A 27,897-nucleotide genomic window follows, 5' to 3' on the forward strand; every position below is an offset into this window, starting at 1 on the left:
ATACTTGTAAGAGTGACTGGGGGGAGGGTGTGTGTATAATGGTACAGCCTTCCCCAGGACTCATGAAATGTCTGATACCACCTTTTTATATATGCATCTGGATAGTTATCGTAATTCAGTGCTCCCTAAGGCCTTCTATGTGTGTATATATAATCATTCTGCCCTATTTGATTAAAAAAAATAAAAAATAAAAAAAAAACTTGATATTCATTGCAAAGGTATGTGGACTCTACGGGAAGGACGTGTGTTGTCATAATTATCGGTGGATTGTTGTCATTGATAAAATTATATAATATACTAAATTAAGTAACTACTCAAGAAATTGAAGTAATAAGTCCTTAGAAATAAATAACTAGGGACTGCAGAGATGTTAGCATGAAAAATCAATGCTTCTAATTAACAAAATTGTAATCTAAAAATCCAGTAACCTTAGACCTCACTATCTTGAGAAACAGCTTAAAAGTTATTACCAAACGATGTATTTTCATTTGTTATTTATTTTTATGTCTTCCTCTGTAATTAATATTCTTTGTAATTACATTTCTAATTAACTCTCCAATTGTTTACATCTCACAGTTTTCCATTTTCCAGAATTTGAGGCCTTATTTGTACATTCTATGTATTTAATCTGATAAAGCAAGAGCTGTGGACTACCATTACATGTTAGTAACCAAATCCAAACTATAATTAATTATGTAACTAAAGTAATACGAGAGACATTATTGTAATTAAAGTTCAGAATGATTTTCTTATGGAAAACTAAAGATATTACCATAAAAGATTGTCATTGAATATTGTATTTTATACCTTATTCAGCTGTAACATCAGTTTCTTTACATTTTGTAAATTTTAATTGTGACATCAAAATTGTACAAAATTTATAATACTTTATTTTGGAAGCTATTGTTAAAATTCTATATAAAGTGATAGAGCAATGCTGCAACAAGTCAGTTTTAAAGTTATTTTGGAAGTCAAAGAGATCAGTGAAGTCTGTCCATGTTTTGTTTTCATGACGAGTATGCAGTTCGGATGTCAATTAATGTGAATAAATTTTGTGAAGCATGAAAATTTCCCATTCATTCGTCAATTGACCAGGCAGAAGAAACTTATGTAACATTCTACATGAATCGTTACAGGTTCTCGGTTAAGGGAATATCATCTCAAGATTGGAAAAAGGGATGATTAACAGAAGCCTTTGACTCCAGCTACCAGCCTACTCCCTATAAATGATATTTTGCTGTGCCCCTCAGTCCCCCTTTTTAGCTCATATAATTAATTGGTATTCCCTTAGGAACAGACATCTGGAAGAGCATACTTTCTAGGAACAGACATCTGGAAGAGCATACTTCCTAATTTGACATGCTCATTTTGGAAAGTTGGTTCAGCAATTTTTTTCAAGAAATACTTGTAATCTGTATTTGACATTCAATAAAATCTATGTAGTCAGCATTCTGCTAGAAATGATCTCTGCATAATTCTTGGCAGAAGCTAATATGCATTGGACAAGATTTATTATCATAAGATTTCTTAATCATAGTTGACACACTAAATACAATTGTGCTGTGGCACCTTAGGATATCACTTGGAACACATTATTACTTCTACTGCTGTGCAGCTGTTTTTCTTTCTGTAGTTATTTTGAAATGCAGGGTGGCTATAATTAAAGTTTTATTACTTGAATCAGTGTTGAAGGTGAAATATTTACCATGTGTGTCCTCAGCTACATAGAAATTTGATTGTTCAGGCTGTATGCAGCAGGATTTGCATTGTTGGTAGTGTTAGTGTCATGACATGCCATTACTGGTGTAGCGGCATCAGGTTGAAACACTAGCATCAGTGTGTATTACGACTGCAAACAGTTAACATGGGTCTGCACAAGGTGAGCAGGACCTTACTCGTATAGCTGATTTCCAAAATAACAGCAGTAGTGCTGCTGCTCTTCATGATATTTCAATGTATTAAAGGAATATGGAGAGGTCCTCTTTCTACACCAGGGTGTTTTGGAAGTTTGAATTAACTGGCAATTGCTCCTGGCAGTGGCTGACAGCCAATTGCATCTCAAATTGTTGAAGAAGCTACTGTTACCAAGATTGAGACTGCTGGACACAATGTGTGATCTTCAAGCCATGCACAAGCTGCATTGCGATAGCTCAATATTACATGGGCAGCTGAGTATTACATGTTCCACCATTGTTTTGGGCTGCAGTAGAGCAATCTCTAGGGCAGTTCCAGGCTGTCATAGAGGCAGATGGTAATCACACTGAACAACATTTGTAACATGGAACATAAACATTGGTACACAATTAACACGTGTTACCCTCTCATTTGGAAATTAAAATGTGTTTCTTTCATTGGTTTATTCATTGTTTCTCTTCCCCATATCCTTATCAATGTTACCACAAAGATTCATTGTTCTGCAATCACTTGTTTGTCAAGGGTTCCCTGTCAAGTAATAAAAGTTTAATTATAACCACTCAGTATTAACAAACATTTACAGAGTCCCACTATAAATTTTCAAGACATTGATTGTCAATTGAGAAATGTTTTGCTGCACTTGTTGACAACTTGATTGAGATTCATATTACTGGTATCATGGACTAGAAATAACTGCATAATTCATCATTACTGTATTTTATTGGAAGAAGGAAAGAGGAAAGAAAAGGGGAAAGGAAGATTAAAATTTAACATATATTGATGCCACAATTATTACAATGAAAGCACAAGCTTGAAATGAACAAGGAGAAAGAAATTAGACATAACATATTTCAAGGAACCACCCTGACATGCATCTGAAGTTGTTTTAGGATACCACAGAAAAGTCAAAACATTAATGGCCAAACAGAAATGTTAAGTATGGTCCTCCTGAATATCAGTTGAGTGTATTAACCATTGCAGTACCTTACTCAATGGTTTATATGGATTGACCTGTAAGCTTGAAGAACTCAGCAGGTAAGTATTTTTACTGCATCGATTCTTGTGTTATGTAAGTGTTTCTTTATAAATTAGTGAAAGTGAAACTGCCCTATACAGCCAACCTATATCATCAGGTTTAATAAACTTTTATTTGGTTCAAACATGTTCTTATACTTTAAAATTGTAGCTGTTTTAGCTTCTACATTGATATGTATATTATACACATTATTTTTATGGGAAATTACACAAACCAAAAAAAGTTCTACATTGCCCCACTTCCCAGAACTCCTGAAGATAGACGTTGACTGTGGATGTTATATCACAGACACAGTCCCTCTGACTCTTCAGAGATGTCACTAAACCCGCCCAAAGATGTAAACAACCATGCACGAGCAGTGCCTATTAGGTAGAGGGGCTCCGACAGTTGATCAGTTCCAGTCATTCCACGAGCAAGGAGGTACATGGCTCGTGTTGTCTGTAGTTCAACCATACCTAGACGGTCAATAGCATGGTTTGATCATGTCCGCATTGTTACTTTGTGCCAGGAAGGTCTCTCAACAAGGGAAGTGTCCAGGCATCTCAGAGGGAACCAAAGCGATATTGTTCGGACACGGAGCAGATACAGAGCAACAGGAACTGTTGATAACATGCCTCGCTCAGGCCACCCAAGGGCTATTACTGCAGTGGGTGACTGCTACCTACGGATTATGGCTCAGAGGAACCCTGACAGCAATGCCACCATGTTGAATAATGCTTTTTGTGCAGCCACAACACATCATGTTTCAACTCAAACTGTGCACAATAGGCTGTATGATGAGCAAATTCACTCCCCACGTCCATGTGAGGTCCATCTTAGCAACCACAACACCATGCAGTGTGGTACAGATGGGCACAACAACATGCCAAATGGACTGTTCAGTATTGGAATCATGTTCTCTTCACTGATGAGTTGTCGTATATGACTTCAACCAGACAATTGTTGGAGATGTGTTTGAAGGCAACACACTCAGGCTGAACACCTTAGACCTACTGTCCAGTGAGTGCAGCAAGGTGGAGGTTCCCTACTGTTTTGGGGTGGCATTATGTGGGGCCGCTGGTGGTCATGGAAGGCACCATAACGGTTATACGATATGTGAATGCCATCCTCCGACTGATAGTGCAACCGTATAGGCAGCATATTGGCGAGGCATTCGTCTTCATGGATGACAATTTGCACCCCCCATCATGCACATCTTGTGAACGACTCCCTTCAGGATAACAGCATCGCTTGACTAGAGTGGCCAGCATGTTCTCCAGACATGAACCCTATCAAACATTCCTGGGATGGATTTAAAAGTGCTGTTTAAGGATGGCTTGGCCCACCAACCACTCTGAGGGACCTACGCTGAATCGCCGTTGAGGAGTGGGACAATTGGACCAACAGTGCCTGAACGAACTTGTGGATAGTATGCCACGATGAATACAGGCATGCATCAGTGCAAGAGGATGTGCTACTGGGTATTAGAGTTACCAGTGAGTACAGCAATCTGGACCACCACCTCTGAAGATTTTGCTGTAAGGTGGTACAACATGCAATGTGTGGTTTTCATGAGCAATAAAAAGGGCGGAAATGATGTTTATGTTGATCTCTGTTCCAATTTTCTGTACAAGTTCTGGAACACTCAGGACCAAGGCGATGCAAAACTTCTTTTGATGTGTGTATTTGTTTATGTACTGTTATTTAAGAGATATAGTTAATATGTTTTGAGCTGTTTAGGGTAGAGAGGCTAACTATATGTGGATCAAATGTGCATGATGCATTAATGCTCTGTTAATCCGATACACTATACAACAGAAGTGTAACTTTTGTATGATGTTTTACACTTGTCTAGGCAAATGCCAAGCTGGGTCTCTATCTCTGCCTTAGAAAACAACATGCAGACAGTTGAAAATGAATTGACAGAGAATTAAGTTATCACAGTTCGTTATATCTCAATGTGGTAACTGACATTTGGATTGAAAGATAGGACATCCCACTGTAGAATTGAATAAAAACAGTTGCCTAAATGTGGAGGGATGCTTACTTATTGTTAAAGGATGCTGCTGATTATGGAGCAGAGATTGAAAAGAAAGAAAAAGGAAACTGACTTACAATGTATCAAGGTTTGGGCACGTTACTGTGGACTTTATATAAACTGATCAGCCAGAACATTATGATTACCAACTTACTATTGATATAAACCTGTACTGGTGATTGCAACATCACCTGGCATGGAATGGCTGCTAGTCCAGCATGCGCGTGGTGCATGTAGTATCAGTGAGCTAGCTGTCCGTGTGTAGAATGGGGAAGGCACAGACTAAGTTTAACTGAGGACAGATTGTGATGGCCCAGAGGCTCAGCATGAGCATTTCAGAAACTGCACAACTTGTCAGATAGTAGAGGAATGCTGTGATGAGTGTCTTCAACAGGTGGCAAAACCAAGGTGAAACAACGTCCAGATATTGTGGGGCCAGTCAGCTACCTCTCATTACAGATGTCGCTCATTGTAGGCTGGGCAGTCTGGTAAAACAGGACAGGCAGCAAACTGTGGTGAAACTAACATTAGGCTAATGCTGGACACACAGTGAACCAAACACTTGTAATGCTGGGCCTCTGCAGCCAAAGATCTCCACATGTGCCAATGTTAACACCACGACATCAGCAACTATGACTGAAATGGGCACATGATCATCGGCACTGGCTGTTAGCACTGTGGTAGAGCATTGCATGATTTAAGGAATCCTGATACCTTTTCCGTCATGCCAATGGGAGGGTGAGAACCTGTTGTGTTCTAGATGAACAACTCCTTGACACCTGTACTGCAGGATGGAGACAAGCTGGCAGCAGCTCTAGTGTGCTCTGAAGGATGGATGCAGTAGTGCTCGTGCAAGGCACTGTGATGGCCAAGGAGTATCGTACACTGGTTGTAGACCACATACACCCCTTCATGGTGATCATGTTTTCTGATAGCAGTGTCATTTTTCAATAAGATAATGAACCATGTTTCTAGGCCAGGGGTGTGATGGAGTAGTAGTAGTAGTAGTAGTAGTAGCTTTATTCATCCGTAGATCTCTTTTTACAAGGATATAGGACATGTCAAAGTATTTACAAGTTTAGATCAATTTAAAATAACTAATTCGTATACACATATATTTACAGACTTCTAGTCAGAGACAATAATTAGATTTACTCCTGGTATACAGTACCTTTTTTACAAATAACTTATTAAATAATGTAATGCCACACTGTTCACTCATATCTCACTATCAGTCACTGCACACACTATACGCACACTGTTTCATAACACACACACAAAAAAAAATCTGTGGGCCATTTTCTGTCTGTACCGCAACTTACCATTTGCTATTCTGAAAATATTCTGAAAAACTGAGTCAGCATCCCTCCATAATGAGTGAGATGTTGAGCTCAGAGAGAGGAAGAGGTTTTAGTATTGTGCAATGCATAGCTTGGGGGTAAGTATTTCTTGAAAGGAAAAAAAAGAAGGAAAAAAAAGTGAAGGTGTTACGTGGAATGTTGGATATTTTATAATAATAATAATTATTATTATTATTATTATTTATTTGTATAACAATTTTTATCAAACCCCTACTCTGTTTTAGCTAAGTAATCCTTCAATGTATTGCAAAACAGGTACTTTTTAGCTGCCTTTCTAAACAAGTGTATTTTTGCAATTTCTTTAATCTCGTTTGGTTTCTACAGTTTTATTCCTTGGTAGAAAATGCTGTTGAGAGGTTTATGTTTATTTATTCTTGGTAAATGTAAGTTGAGTCTATCTCTTGTTACATGGTCATGGACAGAGCTGTTTGTTCAGTAATTACCAATGTTATTTTTGGTGTGTACAACTGACTGGTAAATGTATCCACATGGAGCAGTTAAAATCCCCAGTGTTCTGAACAGATCTTTATAATGAGCTCGACTGGTATTTTTTGTTATTATTCTTATGGCTCTTTTCTGGAGTTTGAAAATTGTGTTCATATTTTGAAAATTGTGTTCTTATTTTGTGCATTTGTTCACCAAAAAAGAATGCCATAGCTAAGAATTGAGTGTACGTATGAATAATATGTAACTAAAAGACACTGCATGACACTGATGATAGGATTCTAAGGGCATAACATGCTGATGACATTCTGTTGGCAAAATACCTTTGTGTGTTCACACCACTTCAACTGAGAATCAATATTCATTCCTAGAAATTTTGCATTTGTTACACAGTCTGTAGAGGTGCCATCTACATTTAATTTAACATTGTAATTTTTCCTCTTCAAACTGAAATTCATTTTGATTTGAGGAACACAGTGGTGAATTCCAATTGGTGTGCGACCCTCCTCCTCCCCCCTCCTTCCCCCCCCCCCCCCTCCCAACTCACTAGATCTGAACCTGGTCATATACATCTGGGATGTGGTTGAAAATGGCATCAGTTTATTGCCCCCCTCTCCAGAATTTATGGGTAGACATACTGGCCATTAGGTATGGGGTCATAATGTTCTGGCTGATCAATGTGTGTGTGTGTGTGTGTGTGTGTGTGTGTGTGTGTGTGTGTGTGTGAAGTCTATGTATCCAAAAGATATAACATTTTTCCAGCTACTCACGAGCAGTATGAACCAGTAATCCTTTAACATTTAATATTCATCACAGGCAACACACACTGCATTGACAACCTACCCACCAGATGAAAGTGCAGATCAGCTAGTCAGACGGTTGCAGCATCATGTATTGAGTGAAGGAATTCGAACTCGTGAAGTTTTCACAGACAAGGATCCTCATAAAACTGGTCGTGTGACACGAGAACAATTTCGATGTGCTCTGGATATGCTGGGAGTTGCAGGAACACAACGGCTATTTATGTCTGAGACTGAGATCCATTCACTAGCTGATGCTTATAAAGATCCAGATAATGAGTCATATATTTGCTGGGATAGATTTGTGAATGATATTGATAAAGGTTAGTAGAATGTTATGTGCATACACTTTTTGCTACTTGCTCTGACATGCCTTTCAAAGTATTTGTGTAGCCTGTCATATCACACTTATGGTATGATTTTTTAAATTTTTTATGACTGTTATTACAGATCTCTTACTATTTATGGACTAATATATCTAAAAACAAAGATGATGTGACTTACCAAACGAAAGCGCTGGCAGGTCGATAGACACACAAACAAACACAAACAAACACAAAAAATTCAAGCTTTCGCAACCAACTGTTGCTTCATCAGAAAAGAGGGAAGGAGAGGGAAAGGCGAAAGGATGTGGGTTTTAAGGGAGAGGCTAAGGAGTCATTCCAATCCCGAGAGCGGAAAGACTTACCTTAGGGGGAAGAAAGGACAGGTATACACTCGCACACACACACACACATATCCATCCGCACATACACAGACACAAGCAGACATTTATAAAGGCAAAGAGTTTGGGCAGAGATGTCAGTCGAGGTGGAAGTACAGAGGCAAAGATGTTTTTGAAAGACAGGTGAGGTATGAGCGGCGGCAACTTGAAATTAGTGGAGGTTGAGGCCTGGCGGATAACGAGAAGAGAGGATATACTGAAGGGCAAGTTCCCATCTCCGGAGTTCTGACAGGTTGGTGTTAGTGGGAAGTATCCAGATAACCTGGACGGTGTAACACTGTGCCAAGACGTGCTGGCCGTGCACCAAGGCATGTTTAGCCTCATTACCAACAAACACTGTCTGCCTGTGTCCATTAAAGCGAATGGACAGTTTGTTGCTGGTCATTCCCACATAGAACGCTTCACAGTGTAGACAGGTCAGTTGGTAAATCACGTGGGTGCTTTCACACATGGTTCTGCCTTTGATCGTGTACACACCTTCCGGGTTACAGGACTGGAGTAGGTTGTGGTGGGAGGGTGCATGGGACAGGTTTTACACCAGGGGTGGTTAAAAGGGTAGGAGCCAGAGGGTAGGGAAGGTGGTTTGGGGATTTCATAGGGATGAACTAAGAGGTTACAAAGGTTAGGTGGACGGGCCTTTGATCGTGTACACCTTCCAGGTTACAGGACTGGAGTAGGTGGCGGTGGGATGGTGCATGGGACAGGTTTTACACCGGGGGCAGTTACAAGGGTAGGAGCCAGAGGGTAGGGAAGGTGGTTTGGGGATTTCATAGGGATGAACTAAGAGGTTACGAAGGTTAGTTGTAACCTCTTAGTTCATCCCTATGAAATACCCAGACCACCTTCCCTACCCTCTGGCTCCTACCCTTGTAACCGCCCCCGGTGTAAAACCTGTCCCATGCACCCTCCCACCACCACCTACTCCAGTCATGTAACCCGGAAGGTGTACACGATCAAAGCCGTCCACCTAACCTTCGTAACCTCTTAGTTCATCCCTATGAAATCCCCAAACCACCTTCCCTACCCTCTGGCTCCTACCCTTGTAACTGCCCCCGGTGTAAAACCTGTCCCATGCACCCTCCCACCACCACCTACTCCAGTCATGTAACCCGGAAGGTGTACACGATCAAAGCCGTCCACCTAACCTTCGTAACCTCTTAGTTCATCCCTATGAAATCCCCAAACCACCTTCCCTACCCTCTCGCTCCTACCCTTGCGATTTACCAACTGACCTGCTTACACTGTGAAGATTTCTATGTGGGAATGACCAGCAACAAACTGTCCATTCGCATGAATGGACACAGGCAGACAGTGTTTGTTGGTAATGAGGGTCACCCTGTGGCTAAACATGCCTTGGTGCACGGTCAGCACATCTTGGCACAGTGTTACACCGTCCGGGTTATCTGGATACTTCCCACTAACACCAACCTGTCAGAACTCCGGAGATGGGAACTTGCCCTTCAGTATATCCTCTCTTCTCTTTATCTGCCAGGCCTCAACCTCCACTAATTTCAAGTTGCCGCCACTCATACCTCACCTGTCTTTCAACAACATCTTTGCCTCTGTACTTCCGCCTCGACTGACATCTCTGCCCAAACTCTTTGCCTTTACAAATGTCTGCTTGTGTCTGTGTATGTGCGGATGGATATGTGTGTGTGTGTGTGTGCGAGTGTATACCTATCCTTTCTTCCCCCTAAGGTAAGTCTTTCTGCTCCCGGGATTGGAATGACTCCTTACCCTCTCCCTTAAAATCCACATCCTTTCGTCTTTCCCTCTCCTTCCCTCTTTCCTGATGAAGCAACTGTTGGTTGCAAAACCTTGAATTTTTTGTGTATGTTTGTGTTTGTTTGTGTGTCTATCGACGTGCCAGCACTTTCGTTTGGTAGGTCACATCATGTTTGTTTTTAGATGTATTTTTCCCACGTGGAATGTTTCCCTCTATTATATTCATATTTATGGACTAATTTTGATCTTGCATTCTTTGAGTACATTATGTACAAAGAATGTAATTCTAATGTAATAGTTAAAACAATACAAAATTAAGTGAGCATCTTAGCCCAATAGAGGTGAAACAAGCTTTACTATGCATGTGGAACAAAATCTGGGATGAAAGCTGCTTCTAGGATGCATAGTGGGAAAATGGGATACTGGAAGAGGACCACCACAAATAATAAATATTAGACTGGGCTCTTTACTGTAGAGGAATTACTTCTTATGAAAACTAACAATGATTAAAATTCCATGGGGAACACTATTCTGTTGAGGGAATTTGTCTGTTTATGTGTCATGGACTCGGTACTGAAAGTAGTAATACTTAATGATAAAGGACCACAGCAGTATGAAGAAACATACACAAAATTTCCATTTTGTAGTTAGTGGATGATGTTATGTCTCCTGGCCATATCCTTTCTGTAGCCTTATGCTTTGTTTTATACCTGTTATGCAGTAGCCTCTCTTTCTTTAAGAGTTTCTTTATGATGACTGTATACTGTGGAGGGTCCTTTCCATCATGAACTGTTACACTGCATTCATATCTATCCAGTACATGGTCAACTGTTCTTTTAAACTTGAGCCACAGTTCCTCTACATTGTTCTGTACTGTACTTTAACTTTCAAGTTCCTCATTGAGATATGACACTATAGCTTCTTTATCTACTTTACTGCGCGCAGTTCATGGTGTAATGGTTAACATCACTGCTTCAATGTCATAGGGTCCTGGGTCGTGGGTTTGCTTCCCAGCTGGGTCAGAGATTTTCTTTGCTCAAGGACTGGGTATTTGCCTTGTTTTAATCGTTTCATCTCACCATCATCCTAAGATGTGCAAGTTGCCAAAGTGGCACCAAATAGAAAGACTTGCACCAGGTGGCCCAACAATCCCAGACACGGTCTCCTGGCGAATGGAAATGTCCATAATACAATAATACCATATGATCATTTCATTTCATCTAGTTTAGTGAACATATAAATATTTCTACTTGGTTTAGTTGCCTTTGTAGTTCAGTAATCATTGTTACTACAGCTGCCTCAAGGCCACTAATACCAGTTTTGATGTGGGCATCTTTGAAGAAGCCTGATTTATTAGTTGCTATTGCATCTAATATACTTCTAATGTAAGTGGGGTTCTAAATCATCTGTTCTATGTCGTTTTCAGAGAAGACATTTAGTAATGTTTCACTTGATATCTGGGCACGGCCACAGAACTGCATTTATCCCAATTGATTGTTCTATGATTAAAGTCTCCTCTGATAATTACAGTATGATTGCAGAACTATTCCTTTCTCCACTCCCTTTTAGTTTTCTATATCTTTAATTCTGAAATGTCTATGCCACTTCCCCCAACCCAACACCCAACCCCCAACTCCCCTGCACATCTACCATATACAAAGCTCTTAGCTTTCCCCTCTTATTAATACATGCATGATGTTTAGTCAGTAATCTCTTGTCTTGCCTATTACCCTATTTTCCACTTTTAAGCACTCAGGTTTTCAAATCTCGTCTGTCCCAACAGTCAGTCTTTCCTTCTCATCCCATCCGATAATTCTCTGCTGACCTGGGATTCTGGGCAATTTTTCTGAACTCTCCCCATGTCCTAGACCACACCAATCCTTTTCCTTCACCCCTCTACCTCTACACACTGCAAGCCACTGCACAATGAACCATGGTGGGTATTTCATGCAAATATTAGTGATTTTCTGTCCTATTCAATTCACTTATGCCCTAAAGACTTAAACTCTCTAATCTTATTCTCATGATCCCTGTCTTATTCTCATGATTCCTACATGACATATACAATCAGGGCAGCAGATTGGCTGGACAGACTTTCTCTAAATCAAGGTTTCATGAGAACTGCGGAGCCTTTCTGCCAAATATTCTGATTATGTTCCCTAGCATTTCTATTACACTTTCATATTGGCTATACTGATTTCTTATGATCCTATAGTGCATCTCTGAATATATTTTATATCTCTTGTCATACTTTCTAGATTAGGACTCTAAATCCTGGAACTTGAAATTGAAAACCCCCAATATTCAAACACAAAATAAAAGAATACATCATTAGTCATTTTTTCTACAATTTATTGAAATATTTGACTCAAGGATGTAAATTTTACCTAACTCTAATATTTTTTATTAGGCAGTTATTGTCTTTGCCTGTATATAAATAGCTGCTAGTGATCAGCATAAAGTTATATAATGAGTATTAGTTTGTTTTTCCAATGCATAAACAGCTCATAGTATGTTGTGAAATCAGAGCAGTACTGTAGTAAGAACTTCTGACACAGAATGTAACAGCATCACCAAATGTAGCAGGCAGAGGTAGAAGGCACCGTCTGAGTTTCCCAAGTGATCTATTATTTCCAGCTACAGTGCCCCCATTCCTCTCAGTCTGCATCACTGGGTCCTGCAATGCTGAGGACACCACTTCGCTGTTTGCGAAACAGCTTGGCATGGAATGGCTGCCTCAGCAACCCGTGCAACGCCCTGCTGTGTGTCGGCCTTGTATGGCCGCAGAGTTGTGTGGAAGTCAGGATGTGCTGGCAGCCGACTCAGTGGCCTTCACCCCTGCCACTTCAGCACCGCCTGCTGCAAGGCGACCCACGCCACGCATTCTTGTCGGTGTGATTTGGGTCATGGTGACAACAAGCGCCCATGATCTGGCAGCTGAATCTGTGGCCCTTGCCCTGGATGTCTTCGGTGCGTACTGGGAGTCAAGACAACTGCTCGCAGTAGCAAGCCATGGAGTGGCCCGCTGCTGGCTTGCTACGGGCCCCACGTCAGCCTCAGAGGGTCGGACAAGCAGTCTGCCATGGACTGGAATGCTGGTGCTCCATCTGCTGCTGTGTGTAGCCGGTGGTGTGACATGCCCCACTGTCCAGGAGAGCTGCCACACTTGAATGCTTTATTAGTGAACCAGCAACTATTTAGAGGCAGCTGTGTGCCTCTGTTTTGCTAAATGTGGTGCTCCACTTCACATACTCATAAGACTTAGGTTGCCCAGTGGGCTCCTTGTGCCTGTGACTTGCGCCATACAAACCACTTCGTGTACTTTTTCTGGTGGTTCTACACCCCTGGGGTCTCTATTTTAATTTGCAACTGCTGATGAGTGTAAATCACTGTAAACAGGCCTGTGCCTGGCTGTAACTTGTGTGCTCAGAAATATTGCACCAAAACTGACTTTTGCTATCCCAAACGGTAGTGCTGCTACATTCCCCCCTTCAGAAAGACACGGTCCCCGGGTCGACTTTTAACTAACTCTTAACTTGTTTGGGTCAGCACCTATGACATATTTCCTTCCCTTTAGAAAACTTAAATGTGTTCTAGTGCCCTTTAAAACACATGACATGAAACAAAACGTAAAAATTCCTTAGTGGATGACCACTGCTCGATCAACCCCTTATCTGCTCATCTCACGCCCTCGGTATCCAATCCACTGGGACGTGGACTACCCTTGGTTCCCTCTTGCAATTGGCTCTCCACCTGATCAGAATGAAAACAACACACAACAAAGTTAAGGCTGCAAAGACACTTGGCACAGAGGTGCTCACAATGATCATTATTTGCTGTTGCCTTTCCCTATAATGAGTAACATGTTGCAAAACTGTTCGGCTGATATTTGCCCATCTTGCTGTAAAATGAACTGGTTTGTGGATCTCTACAGACCTGGCACCAGAGTTTGATTTAACAAGGTCAGATTCTGCCTGGCAAAAACTCTAAAGTGGCTTCTGGACAGTACAGCTGTGGCTGCATAACATTCAATTGCGTGACTCCTGAAATTGACACTGGCAGGTGGAAGGATGATCCTATTATGTTACACGCTGTTTCATTGATTAAAATTCCCCTCCCCTCAAGCTCTGTATGTTTCACTTCTGCAAATACTCCCTGCTGAAAACAACTTGCTACTACTACCAAATTCTCGTAGGTCGAGAAGATCCAATGCATCCTGACCCGTTGCAAGCTCAATTTTGGATCTATGATGTCCCTTGGACAGTCTATTCCTTTCCTCCTGGCTAAAAGCAACTGCACTGTGCACGTGTCCAGATTGGTGCTTACCATCCTGGCTGGACATACCGTTTGTTCGCTCTTGGAAAAGACTGATGCATAACAAGAAAACAGAAAAAACCTACAAATACTCTACTACCTTCTGGATCGCAAAGTGTACAGTACTTCATGCTGTTCTCTTATCTTCCTGATTTTCTCTGTGCTTAGCACCTCTCTTCACTCTCTCTTTCTTCCTCTTTTCTTCCTGTAACATGCCTGGAATCACACCCGGATAACCCTTAAATGGCCGCAACTACCCAATGTGTACTATCCTTGTTCTAGTTGGCAGCTGAAGCTTAACATTAATAGGGGATGTTGTTTCAACTACTTGGTATGGCCCTTGATACCTCGTGATGAACTTCTTCCTTTTCTCTTTTGGTGTATAGGGGCTGGATAGCATTACCCATTGTCCTACCTTATACTGCAGTAAACTTCCTTTCCACTTCACTGCTTCTTCCTGCCTTTCCAAAGCCTTTGTATTTGCCTTTTGTACCCATTTACAAACATCCCAAATTGTTTTCTCGAATTGACATATAGATTCACCTGTCCTTCCTTTCTGAAGCTTCACTAAATCAAATGGTGATGGCATTTTTTGCCCGTAAACTACCTCATATGGAGACAAACCGGTATTTGTATGGATTTTTTCATTGTATGCACACACAATATGCTTCAAATACTTGTCCCACTGATGGTGATGAGAATAATCCACATAAAAACTCAGCATCTTCCCGATTGTTCTTTGTACCCATTCTGTCCTGTTGGCCTGTGGATGCAATGTGCTCATCCTCACCTTCTTTACAGTCAACAATTTATACAGTTCCTTCATTAAATCTGACATGAAGTTGGTCCCTTGGTCAGTAATTATTGTCTCTGGTACACCAAATATCAAAATCTAGGTGTTTACTAATGCTTGTGCAACCATTGCTGCCTGTTGATTTGGAATAGGCACCATCTCCACACACCTCAAAAAATGGTCTATTATTGTCAGAACGAATCTACTCCCTGTCGGTGTTCGCCTGAAAGGTCCTAAGACGTCACTCCCCAACATAGAAAATGGACATGTCGCTTCCAGCTATTGTTGTAGTTGTATCTGTTTCTGACTCAACTCTTCTCTCTGCGCATATGGTATACAGTTCTTGACATACTGATCCACATCTACTTTCCTACCTCTCCACCAATAGCTCTTCGCCACTCTCCTATTCGTTGCTCTGCACCCTCCATGACCAGATAAGACATGATCATGTGCTTCCTTTAAAACTTCATCCTTCAGCTTCGCTGGCACTACTACCCTTGGTCCTAACTTCATTTCCATCACAGAAGACTGTCGTACATATTAAATTGTGGCTGTGTCTGATACAATTTATAATTATTGTCAGTGTTCTGCAATTCTTGCCATACTGCTAGGTCACAACCTATGACTTCTACTTTTGCCACCTTTCTACTCAGTGCATCCACATTACTGTGCATCATCCCAGGCTTGTGCACCACCTTGTGGTCGAATTCACTAAGCCTCATAGCCCATCTAGTGAGTCTAGTGGATGGATCCTTCAACCCTACCAACCACTTCAATGCAGTATGATCTGACACTACCCGAAATCTTCTCCCATATGGGTAGCTCTGAGGGATGAAGTGGTGAAGGCAGCAGAGGATCAAGTAGGTAAAAAGACGAGGGCTAGTAGAAATCCTTGGGTAACAGAAGAAATATTGAATTTAATTGATGAAAGGAGAAAATATAAAAATGCAGTAAATGAAGCAGGCAAAAAGGAATATGAACATCTCAAAAATGAGATTGACAGGAAGTGCAAAATGGCTAAGCAGGGATGGCTAGAGGACAAATGTAAGGATGTAGAGGCTTATCTCACTAGGGTAAGATAGATATTGCCTACAGGAAAATTAAAGATACCTTTGGAGAAAAGAGAACCACTTGTATGAATATCAAGAACTCAGATGGAAACCCAGTTCTAAGCAAAGAAGGGAAAGCAGAAAGGTGGAAGGAGTATATAGAGGGTCTACACAAGGGCGATGTACTTGAGGACAATATTATGGAAATGGAAGAGGATGTAGATGAAGATGAAATGGGAGATATGATACTGCATGAAGAGTTTGACAGAGCACTGAAAGACCTGAGTCAAAACAAGGCCCCGGGAGTAGACAACATTCCATTGGAACTACTGACGGCCTAGGGAGAGCCAGTCCTGACTAAACTCTACCATCTGGTGAGCAAGATGTATGAGACAGGCGAAATACCCTCAGACTTCAAGAAGAATATAGTAATTCCAATCCCAAAGAAAGCAGGTGTTGACAGATGTGAAAATTACCGAACTATCAGTTTAATAAGCCACAGCTGCAAAATACTAACGCGAATTATTTACAGACGAATGGAAAAACTGGTAGAAGCTGACCTCGGGGATGATCAGTTTGGATTCCATAGAAATGTTGGAACACGTGAGGCAATACTGACTTTACGACTTATCTTAGAAGAAAGATTAAGGAAAGGCAAACTTACGTTTCTAGCATTTGTAGACTTAGAGAAAGCTTTTGACAATGTTGACTGGAATACTCTCTTTCAAATTCTAAAGGTGGCAGGGGTAAAATACAGGGATCGAAAGGCTATTTACAATTTGTACAGAAACCAGATGGCAGTTATAAGAGTTGAAGGGCATGAAAGGGAAGCAGTGGTTGGGAAGGGAGTGAGACAGGGTTGTAGCCTCTCTCCGATGTTATTCAATCTGTATATTGAGCAAGCAGTAAAGGAAACAAAAGAAAAATTTGGAGTAGGTATTAAAATCCAGGGAGAAGAAATAAAAACTTTGAGGTTCACCGATGATATTGTAATTCTGTCAGAGACAGCAAAGGACTTGGAAGAGCAGTTGAACGGAATGGACAGTGACTTGAAAGGAGGATATAAGATGAAGATCAACAAAAGTAAAACGAGGATAATGGAATGTAGTCGAATTATGTCGGGTGATGCTGAGGGAATTAGATTAGGAAATGAGACGATTAAAGTAGTAAAGGAGTTTTGCTATTTGGGGAGCAAAATAACTGATGATGGTCAAAGTAGAGAGGATATGAAATGTAGACTGGCAATGGCAAGGTAAGCGTTTCTGAAGAAGAGAAATCTGTTAACATCGAGTATAGATTTAAGTCGTTTCTGAAAGTATTTGTATGGAGTGTAGCCATGTATGGAAGTGAAACATGGACAATAAATAGTTTGGACAAGAAGAGAATAGAAGCTATCGAAATGTGGTGCTACAGAAGAATGTTGAAGATTAGGTGGGTAGATCATCTAACTAATGAGGAGGTGTTGAATAGGATTGGGGAGAAGAGAAGTTTGTGACACAACTTGACTAGAAGAATGGATCGGTTGGTAGAACATGTCCTGAGGCATCAAGGGATCACAAATTTAGCGTTGGAGGACAGCGTGGAGGGTAAAAATCATAGAGGGAGACCAAGAGATGAATACACTAAACAGATTCAGAAGGATGTAGGTTGCAGTAGGTACTGGGAGATGAAGGAGCTTGCACAGGATAGATTGGCGTGGAGAGCTGCATCGGACCAGTCTCAGGACTGAAGACCACAACAACAACAACAACATGAATAACATTTAAAATATGTGATTCCATAGATTGTGCTAAGTATTTCCCTCTCTTTTGTTGAGTAATTCCTCTCTGCTGTATTCAACTGCCCAGATGCATAGGCTACAGGATTTTCTTTCTCATCAATTTCCTGACTAAGAACACATCCTAATGCTTGATTCGATGCTTTGCATGCTAGTATAAACTCCTTTTCAAAATCTGGAAACACAAGAACTGGACTGGATGTTAACACTTCTTTCAGTTTGTCAAACGCTTTTTGACACTCTTCTGTCCACTCAAATTTCACACCCTTCCATAACAATCACGTCAATGGCTGTGCTAAATCTGCAAAACCCTTCATGAACTTTTGATAGAAATTACATATTCCAATGAATGACTGCACTTCCTTAACTGTTTTCGATTCCAAAAGTCCCCTACAGCCTGTACCAACCTCGGATCTGTCTGCACTCCATCCTTACTGGTAATATGATCCAAATATTTTACTTCTTCTAATGCAAAATTACACTTCTCCAGGCTCAACGGCAAACGAGTTGCTCATAACCTCATAAAGACTTCCCTTGCTGCTCCATATTACTTGAAAATACTATAATGTCATCCAAATAGACAAGACACTGCCGTGGTTTCAAACCCCTCAAGACACTGTCTAGCAACCTCTGAAATGTTGCTGGAGCATTTTTCAAACCGAGTGGCATTCTGATGTACTGGTAATGGCCTCCAGGAGTAGAGAATCCAGTTTTTGGATGATTCTCTGGAGCCACCTCTAACTGATTATAACCACTTGTCAAATCCATCATAGAAAAGTACTGGCACTGTCCTGAGTGATCCAAAGTCTCCGATATGTTTGGAATGGGGTATGCATCTGTTACTCTCTTCTTATTGAGGTATTGGTAGTCACAACAGAACCTGTATTTCTTAGTTCCATACATAGATTTTTTAGGCACAACGACAATGCCCGATCCCCAGCAACTATTACTATGCTCTATAATACCATCCACAAGCTGCTGATAAATGAAATCCTCCACAATTGGCTGCAAATACTTTGCTATTCTGTATGGTTTATGGTAAACAGGTGCTTCATTCCCTGTTGGTATCCTCTGTTGAACTAATGGAGTTGCAGGTATCAGCCCTTGCGGAAAAAACAAGTCCTTAAATTCCCACAATAATTCTTCCATATGCTCTCTTTCTCCTCCTTTCATATGCTTAATTTTGTCATGCAATGCAGTTCTATTGGCAGTTAGTGGTTGATCACCTCGCCTACCTCTCGAACACCAGTCTTTGTCACCTGGTACATCCATATTTGCCACTAAAACTCCTTTTCTCAAATTCGTGTCTACAGCGTTAAAATTATCCATGTTCCTGGGAACTACTCACCCATCATCTCCCTCTTGTATGCGTACAATACTGCATTTCACAAAACAATCCAATGGACCTAAAACTTCATTATCCTCCAATGGTTCAATAACACATACTGTACCCACTGGTAGATTCGACTCCAGACTCACCCAAAGTGACCTCCTGGTGCCACCAGACACACACTCATGCGAATTAAGCCTTAACGCTAATGTACGTGGTTCAATTGGTTTGTTCGTTACATTGAATGGCCCTCACAACAGCTCTCCATCAACAACAGTTTCCACTAGCTGAAATAACATTCCACTAAGTTCCACAGTTCATTGTCCAAGGCCAATTTTGGCATGATTTGATGCAAGAAATCTACTCCTAGGATCATGTCATAGCCCTTGCTTACCCATGATGCTACCTCCATGCATTCATCAAATTGGACTTTCCCTATGTGAAAGTTAACTGTCACTGACCACAAAGGAATCGCCTCCTTATCCCCCACTCCACGCAACCTATAACGTGGTGGGTCTAACTTCCTTCATCCCATTAAATTCTTAGTAGCTACTGACACTTGCGCCCCTGAGTCCAACAAAATCTTAAATGTTTTAGTTCCTATGGATCCTACCACTGAGCATTCCACCTCTGCATATGTATTTGTAGCACTGAAGTTAAACAGGAGCTCCCTTAGGGTCTTGGGCCCCCTCTGCCGTTTAACGATTGTCCACCTCTACTAACTCCACTTCTCTATCCTCCACACTGCTGATCCCCCCTCCTTCCTCTATTCCTCGGTGACTGGCTACATTGCCTCTGCACATGTCCCTTATGACCACACTTATAATATTTTATACCCGCTGTAAACACTGTTTGTCTATCACGTACCCCCATTGCCACATTTATTTCCTCACATTGGATTGCCAGCTGAATGGCCGATTACAAATCTTTCGGAGTCCCTTCACGCACTTTCCACTCTATATGCACCAGTAACCCCCTCAAAAATACATCAAGTGCCTCATCTTATTCTGTCTGAAAATTTCTCTACCATCTCCCCCTGTTTCTTCGTCATTGTACTCAACCTCTCCCTAAAGCACTGAGCGCTATTCTGTTTCTTGTACCTTTGTAGAAGCCCCTCCTTCAACTGCTTAAACTGTCCTGCCTTGCTTCACCTGTTAATCTAATCTTGGCTACATGTAACAACTGTTCATCCGACCAACCATTCATCACAGCTGAAGTTTCCAGGTCCTCCACAGACAAATGCACATCCTCAGGTGCCTTGGCAGAAAATGGAATAATCAAACTCGCAGCAGCTGGATCAGTCTCCTGCTGTGGCATCCTAGGTAACAACGACTGATCTGATGCAGTTTCCCGCTCATTACTAGATGTTAATTCACTCCTCAACTGCATATTGTCCGCTGTCAGCTGTGCTACCTTTTCCAACAGAATCCGTATCGCTTCTGGTTCTGACACACCTCGCGTTCCTGACTCTGCCATTGTGTTGCTTTTGTTCCCCGTTAGTCCCAAAACGAAACAATTAAGTACAAAAATAACCTGACTCACTACACTTCAGTATCATCATACTCAGTAACATTGTACTCAAACTAATACAAAAGTAATTAAATACCACGAGGAAAAAAAAAGAATAATAAATCTTACTGCCCCAAATACACTGACACTTACTCTGACAGCAAAAAATACTACGCCCATGCAAAATATCTACAGTGGCCTGCCATGAGCCATACTCAAAAACACAAAAAAGAAAGAAAATGTCCAACACTCAAAAGAAAACTGGTCAAAACTCACTACATCTTGTGGCTGTAATGTAGGCAGTGGGCTCGAACATTGTACTATACAGATGATGTCCGCTATTCTGACACCAATTTTAGTGGGAACTTCTGATGCTGAATGTAACAACAACACCAAATGTAGTGGGAGGAGGTAGGAGGCACCGTATTAAGACTCATCTGAGTTTCCCAAGTGATTTATTATTTCCAGCTACAGTGCCCTCATTCCTCTTGGTCTGCTTCACTGGGTCCCGCAATGCTGAAGACACCACTTTGCTGTCTGCAAAACGGCTTGGTGCGGAATGGCTGCCTCAGTGACCCGTGCAACGCCCCACTGTGTGTCAGCCTTGTACAGCCGTAGAGTTGCGTCGATGTCAGGATGGGCCGGCAGCCGACTCAGAGGCCTTTGCCTCTGCCTCCTCAGTGCCGCCCGCTGCAAGGCGACCCACGCTGTATATCCTCGCTGGCGTGAGTTGGATCGAGGCAACAACAAGCGCCCGCAGTCTGGCAGCTGAATTTGTGGCCCTTGCTCTGGATGTCTCCAGTGTGTGTTGGGAGCCAAGACGGCTGCCTGCAGTAGCGAGTTGTGGAGTGTCCCACTGCTGGCTGGCTACAGACCCCGCGTTTGGCCTCAGAGGGCAAACCAGTGACCTGCCATGGAATGGAACACTGGCGCTCCATCTACTGCTGTGTGTAACCCTTGGTGTGACACGCTCTGTGTCCAGGAGAGCTGCCAAACTTGAATGCTTTGTTAGTGAACCGGCACCTATTTATATGCAGCTCTGCACCTCTGTTTTGCTAAATGCGCCACTCCGTGTCACGTACTCATAACACTTAGGTTGGCCAGTGGGCTGCTTCTGCCTGTGAATTGCACCATGAAAACCACTGCATGTACTTTTTCCGGCAGTTCTACGCCCCTGTAGATTCTATTTTACTTCACAATTGCTGGTGAGTGTAACTCACTGTAAACATGCCTGCACATGGTTGTAACTTGTGTGCTCAGAAATATTGCACCAAAACTGACTTTTCCTATCCCAAATGGTAGTGCCACTACAGTACTAATGTACATGTTAGTGAGCATTAAGAGAATTTGCCATGGTGGTTCCCAACGTCTAATACAAATGGTGATTTCTTGCAGCTGGTTTTACCCTTGAAGCAACAGTATTAATAATTTACCATTTGGTGAACTGATAAAGATGGGCTTTCACAGACCTGCACCCTGAACATTGTGATGAATCTTGCTACTGGTAGATGATCAACACCCATACTCATCATGTTGATCCCAGGCACCAAGATTCAGAAGTACTCAGGCCTGGCCTGAGAGTGCTGTAGCACAGCTCTGCCAAGGTTGCGTATTGTTTGTGTGTCTCACATAACTCTTCAGGCCCAGGAAGAATAATACAAGATGGGTATTGTCTTATGAAATTTCATTCTATGACCGTGCACCTAAAGCTAATTAAGTATTTATTGAGCAGTTTCTTTTATTATCTCCCACATTCTTTCATTTCTGACATGTTTTAATGTGGAAATGCAACAACTTCTTTGTCAAAAATCCATCTCAAAGTACATCAGTTTATTTTTCCCTTTTTTGGTTTGCCCATATTTCAGCTTATTGGCTTGTACATGTAGTCCTTTGTTTTCTTTTAATTTTGTCACTCCATACCAAGGAGTTAAGTTGACCAGTTGCTCATTTATCTTGCCCAAACTTCTTTGTAATGTCTTGAGTTCCATTGGTTCTGAAAGTGATGCCCAAATATTTAAGTATATAGATATTTTTAATCTTGCTGAATTCTTTATCAAATTTGGTTGATTTGCGTGAGGAGGTCGTTGGTCCCATCAGGTTAGGGAAGGATGGGGAAGGAAGTCGGCCATGCCCTTTCAAAGGAACCATCACAGCATTTGCTTGAAGCGATTTAGAGAAATTGTGGGAAACCTAAATCAGGATGACTGGACACGGGTTTGAACTGTTGTCCCCCTGAATGTGAGTTCAGTGTTGCTAACTACTGTGTCATCTTGCTCGGTCTGATATCAAAGTTCATTTTCGCACACTATTCTGTATTCCATCATTTTAGTGTTTGTGTTTAACCCAGTTGAGCATTTTTCATGCAGTTTCCTGAACATATAACTGTAGTCATCATTGTCTTCTACAATCAGGACCTGGTCTTCTTGTTCTGCAGGTAATCTCATTGGATAACATTTCCTCTTCCAATTTTGCAAATCATCTTCTAAGTATACTTTAAATAAAGTCGGCACTAATAAGCCCATTTTCTTAGATCCTTACATATGGAGAAATCTTGGGAAATTTTGTTACCTACTTTAACTGTACTGTTGTGACCTTCATACAAATTTCATCTTGCCTGGACATACCTATTACCAATACCAAAATTCTGCATTGCTACCCACATATTAGTAGGACTGTATCATATATCTTCTGCAGATCAATAAATGTCAAGTGATCCATCATTTCCCTTTAAAGCAACTTTTCAGTGAGGCATTTAAGAGTGAATATGACCACTATATGTGAGTGTCCTGCTGTAAACCCTTTTTGCTCCTCTGATGCCATATTTGTGCTTCCTGTACAATCAGCGTGTAGCAGAAATAGTGCAGGTCTTCTGTAATTTGCGTGATTTCGTCAGCTATCTTTTTTAAACATAGATAAAATAATTACTTTTTTCAATTCATTTGGTGTTTCCTCACTATATAAACATTGTGTATTAAATATGTCCACCAGAATTTCTAAAAACTCTTAGGGAGCCGTCTTTGAAGATCCACAAGTACATTCCCCGAGCTTGTAGCTTTCTCATTTTTCATTTGTTTTAGAGCTTTACTTATATCTAATGACTGCACTAGTCTTTGTTGTTTGGTTTCTGTTGAGTTTGCTGGATGGTTTTCATAACTGGCTGTGAATACTGCCCTATTTTCCTTTATGAGATTTTCATAATACGTTTCCCACTCCTCCACAGCTACAGGACCCATTCTTGCAATTACTTTATTTTGTATTTGCACTTCTTTAATTACCATCCACACTTTATTTATTTATCTTCCCGTTACTTATTCTTGTTACTTATTCTTAGCTTTTGTTACTATTTTCTGTGTTTGTTGTTATATATTAATTTGTCTTAAATTGTTTTGTGTATTTAACTACAAGGTGTACAACTTTGCTTCCGCTGTTTTTTCCCCATCATTTGTGGCAATGCAACAAATTGGTTACACATGTATCATTCAAAGTATTTTCCATTGCTGGCCACTACTTTCTCCCATCTTTCAGGCAGTGTATGAATCCCGAAATTGTTCATCTTTTGAAGCAATCCATGAATCGATCCAATTCTGCTATGACTAAGAAATGATCTGAGCCACATTCCGGCCACACATGATGCCAACGTCTGAGATTTTTCAATTCCATTTCTGTCTAACATTAATATAATCGGTGATTGATTTTAGGTTACATGTGGGTTGGGTCCACGTATGTTTGGTATACCTTTGTGAGAAAGAAAATAGTTATCGGTGTCTATAACTACAAGGATACATTTTTAATACATTAATATTTTGCACGCACCTTTAAAATGAACACTGCTCTTTGCTGTGTAGATAACTGAAACTCAAACATGATAGTATTATAAATAGTACTAAATGGATAGTAATAGTGTATTGTTACTATAATGAACAGATTAAGTTTCTGTGAGTTTCTTCTTTTGTTAATATATTCTTTGAATCATTCCACATGTCTAAAAATTCTCTTTCTTGATAGTGTGGGAATGTTCCTCACTGAACATAACAAGCGAAAGCTGTGGTTTTGCTTGGTATGAGAGTAAAATGGGTGGGTAAAGCCTGGAAACAATGTTACAAAACGACATTCCGATACTAAGCAATTCCTTTATTGGAACTTTACAGGTGCAATTAATTGTAGAACTCATTTACAAAGGTAAGTAGCCACAAAAGAGTCTATGAACAAAAAGTCTCAGCTGAGTAGATCTGGTAATCCCCAGCACTTGTGAAGGTGTTATGAGTACACATGAGGGGTGCCCACTGTCTATGTGTCCGGAATCAGTTTACCGTATTTACTCAAATCTAAGCCGCACTTTTTTTCTGGTTTTTGTAATCCAAAAAACCGCCTGCGGCTTAGAATCGAGTGCAAAGTAAGCGGAAGTTCTTAAAAATGTTGGTAGGTGCCGCCACAAATAACTTCCGCCATCGAATATATGTAGCACTACACAGGCATGCTTTGCAGGCACAAAGATAAATACTGGCACCAAAACCTCTGCGTCAGTAAATAAATTTAAAAAAAAATTGGAAGACGAGCTTTTTTCGCCGCCCCGAGTTTCGACCACTGCATTTTCATACATTATCCAATGAAGTAAATACAAATTCCGTATTGTTCATCTTGGAATGTAGCATCATTTCAATGTACTATGAAAATCCGACTGGCAAGACTATTTGTGATGTTTGTCAATATGGCCAATTCAACGTTCTGAATTTTTTCCTACCTGTGAGAAGAGATGGTTGCTAATAGGAACTTTTATGAATTGTGAATCACATGCAGTATTCTCTTCACCATAAGAATAATGCGAATATAAACATTTTGCCATGTATTCTTTTGTGTTTGCTGCTATCTCATTTAAATCCTGTCTGCCTAATAACCTACGAACCTAGTGTGAAACAGCAGCAAACGCGGAAGAATATACATATCATGCCATGTTTATATTCGTATTATTCTTATGCCTAATAGTGATACAATCAGAAATGAAGCACGGCAATTGATTAGATTTTTAAATCTAAGATGACTCTAATTTCTGTGCAGAATGTAATGTACACAAGAGGCGTCTGCAAAGATTTTCAAACGGAGAAAAATTTTAGCTAAACTCTCGTTCAGCACATCTATCATACGCAGTCTATTATTTGGTTCTTGTTGATCATTATCAAAGAAAGCAGCAGTGTAAGCAACAACAAATGCCAGTCTCTTGCCATTGTTTCGCTAATGAGACAATTCCTCTCTTTTTTTATTGTAAGTGGCGGTAGTGCACACAAAAGCAAGCCATGCCGCGAGCGGCGACAGGTCGTAAACACTCATTATCAGAATGCATCAAACAATGCATGACACAGTACAATAATGCATTTTCAGCTTAGAGTGATGTAAACACCTATAACAAAGAGAACAGCACTTATCAGATCAAAGAAAAAAAAGCAACCAATTCAAACCAGATGAAGCACCTGAAAAAGGAAGGGTATCCGTGTAAATACGGACGGAGCGCCTGACGCATAGCAGTGGCTACTTGGTAAAGCTTAACTGCTAAGCTTACGACTCCAACCAAACTGTAGCTGTATCGTCATTCATTCGACCTAAATTGTGTCTCATATTACAATAGACCAACTTTGTTTAGATTTGGAGGTGCGGCCTAAAACTTTTCTCTCCCCTTGAACTTCGAGTCTCAGATTTCAGGTGCGGCTTAGATTCAGGAATTTTTTTTTTTTTTTTCCTGGATTTCGGGTCTCATTTTTCAGGTGCGGCTTAGATTCGAGTGCGGCTTAGATTCGAGTAAATACGGTAGACAGTTTTTTTACGACACCATGAGAAACATTGATAAAGTGCTTGAAATTGGTAAATGGCATTAATTTAACACAATGATTAAGGAAATTTGCTGTACAAATGAACGGACTTGGAGGAACCATAAGTGTATGTAATCTAACACAGTGATCCAAGCAAAATACAGTTACAAATAAATAAACTTGAGGTATTGTGAGTGAAACTAACCTGACACAGTGATCAAAGCAAAGTACAATATATATAAATAAATAAACTTGAGGTATGTGAAGCTAATCTAATGTGCTGACTGCAGCAAATACAAAATAGAAATAAATGTACTTGAGGTACCGTTGGTGAAACTAATCTAACAAAGCTGGGGATTTCAGTCTTTAATGTCCATATGTGTAGTGCTGCAGTGGTTTGCACATAGTTCACAAAAAGACCTTAGATCTAGTGCAACTCACTGTAATTTAATGCTGAAAACATGAGAATGTGTTGCAGGTGCTGAATAATGTTTTCCTGAAGTGTGGTATTGGTCTCCCCTACCAGTTCTCCATAGGCATCATGGGAGCCTCCAATGCTGTTTGCTTTATAGATACACAAAACCGACTCACTATTGATGTCTTCACGGGTAGTGTGCCTATCTGGTAGCACTACAGCAAGCCATTAAGTTCTGATAATGAAATACCTTGAACATAAGCTTAAGACCTAAGGAACATTAAACCACTACATTTGTTGTGTGGACAGTATGGCTTTGGTGTGGGAAGTGCCATGAGTTGGGGATGCTTCCTGCAGCATGGTTTAGGGAAGAACCCAATGTACTGTGGCAAAGAGACGTTTGGCAGAGAGAACGTTTTTCTCAGATGCAGGTTTTTTGCAGAGCAAAGTATTGTTTGCAGAAGTGTGAGATTGTCTGCTAGAGCAGATGGCTGGTGGGCATGATTGTGTAGTAGTGTATTGGCACACAGTTCCTCCTTGTGTGGGTAGGAGAGGATGGGTTGCAGGAAGCACCGATTGTTGGAGGGCCATGGGTGGCAGCGTAGTGTCAGCAGGGCTGGAGCCACTGTCGATGGTGGAGCGGCGGCGTTGTATACAATGGCCTCTAGGCATCATATTGCAAGCTTGGCACAGGGTTAACACCCTGCTGTGCCACAAACTGGGATGCACCTTGGTCGGCAGTCGTAGTCAGGCATGCTGCAATATATGGTTGGGAGGGGGTGCGCAGGGGTGGACGGGGGTGGGGAGGAGGGGTCTTGGTGGAGGGCACGGTGGCATGCTTGTGCTCGTACAGGTCATTCACAGCAAGTGGCACACAATGTGTCCTGT

General features: G+C 41.0%; 1 protein-coding gene across 1 annotated transcript in view; it reads left to right on the plus strand.

The window, feature by feature from the left end:
• The window catches only part of LOC126188895 (uncharacterized), a 249,966-nt gene that overhangs the window by 31,282 nt on the left and 190,787 nt on the right, over window positions 1–27,897 (plus strand). The window contains exon 6 of the mRNA XM_049930624.1: window positions 7,589–7,895. Within this exon, the coding sequence (XP_049786581.1) occupies window positions 7,589–7,895 (307 nt within the window). The remainder of the gene's footprint in view (window positions 1–7,588; window positions 7,896–27,897) is intronic.

The sequence above is a fragment of the Schistocerca cancellata genome, chromosome 1, assembly GCF_023864275.1.
Source record: "Schistocerca cancellata isolate TAMUIC-IGC-003103 chromosome 1, iqSchCanc2.1, whole genome shotgun sequence".
Classification (NCBI taxonomy): domain Eukaryota; kingdom Metazoa; phylum Arthropoda; class Insecta; order Orthoptera; family Acrididae; genus Schistocerca; species Schistocerca cancellata.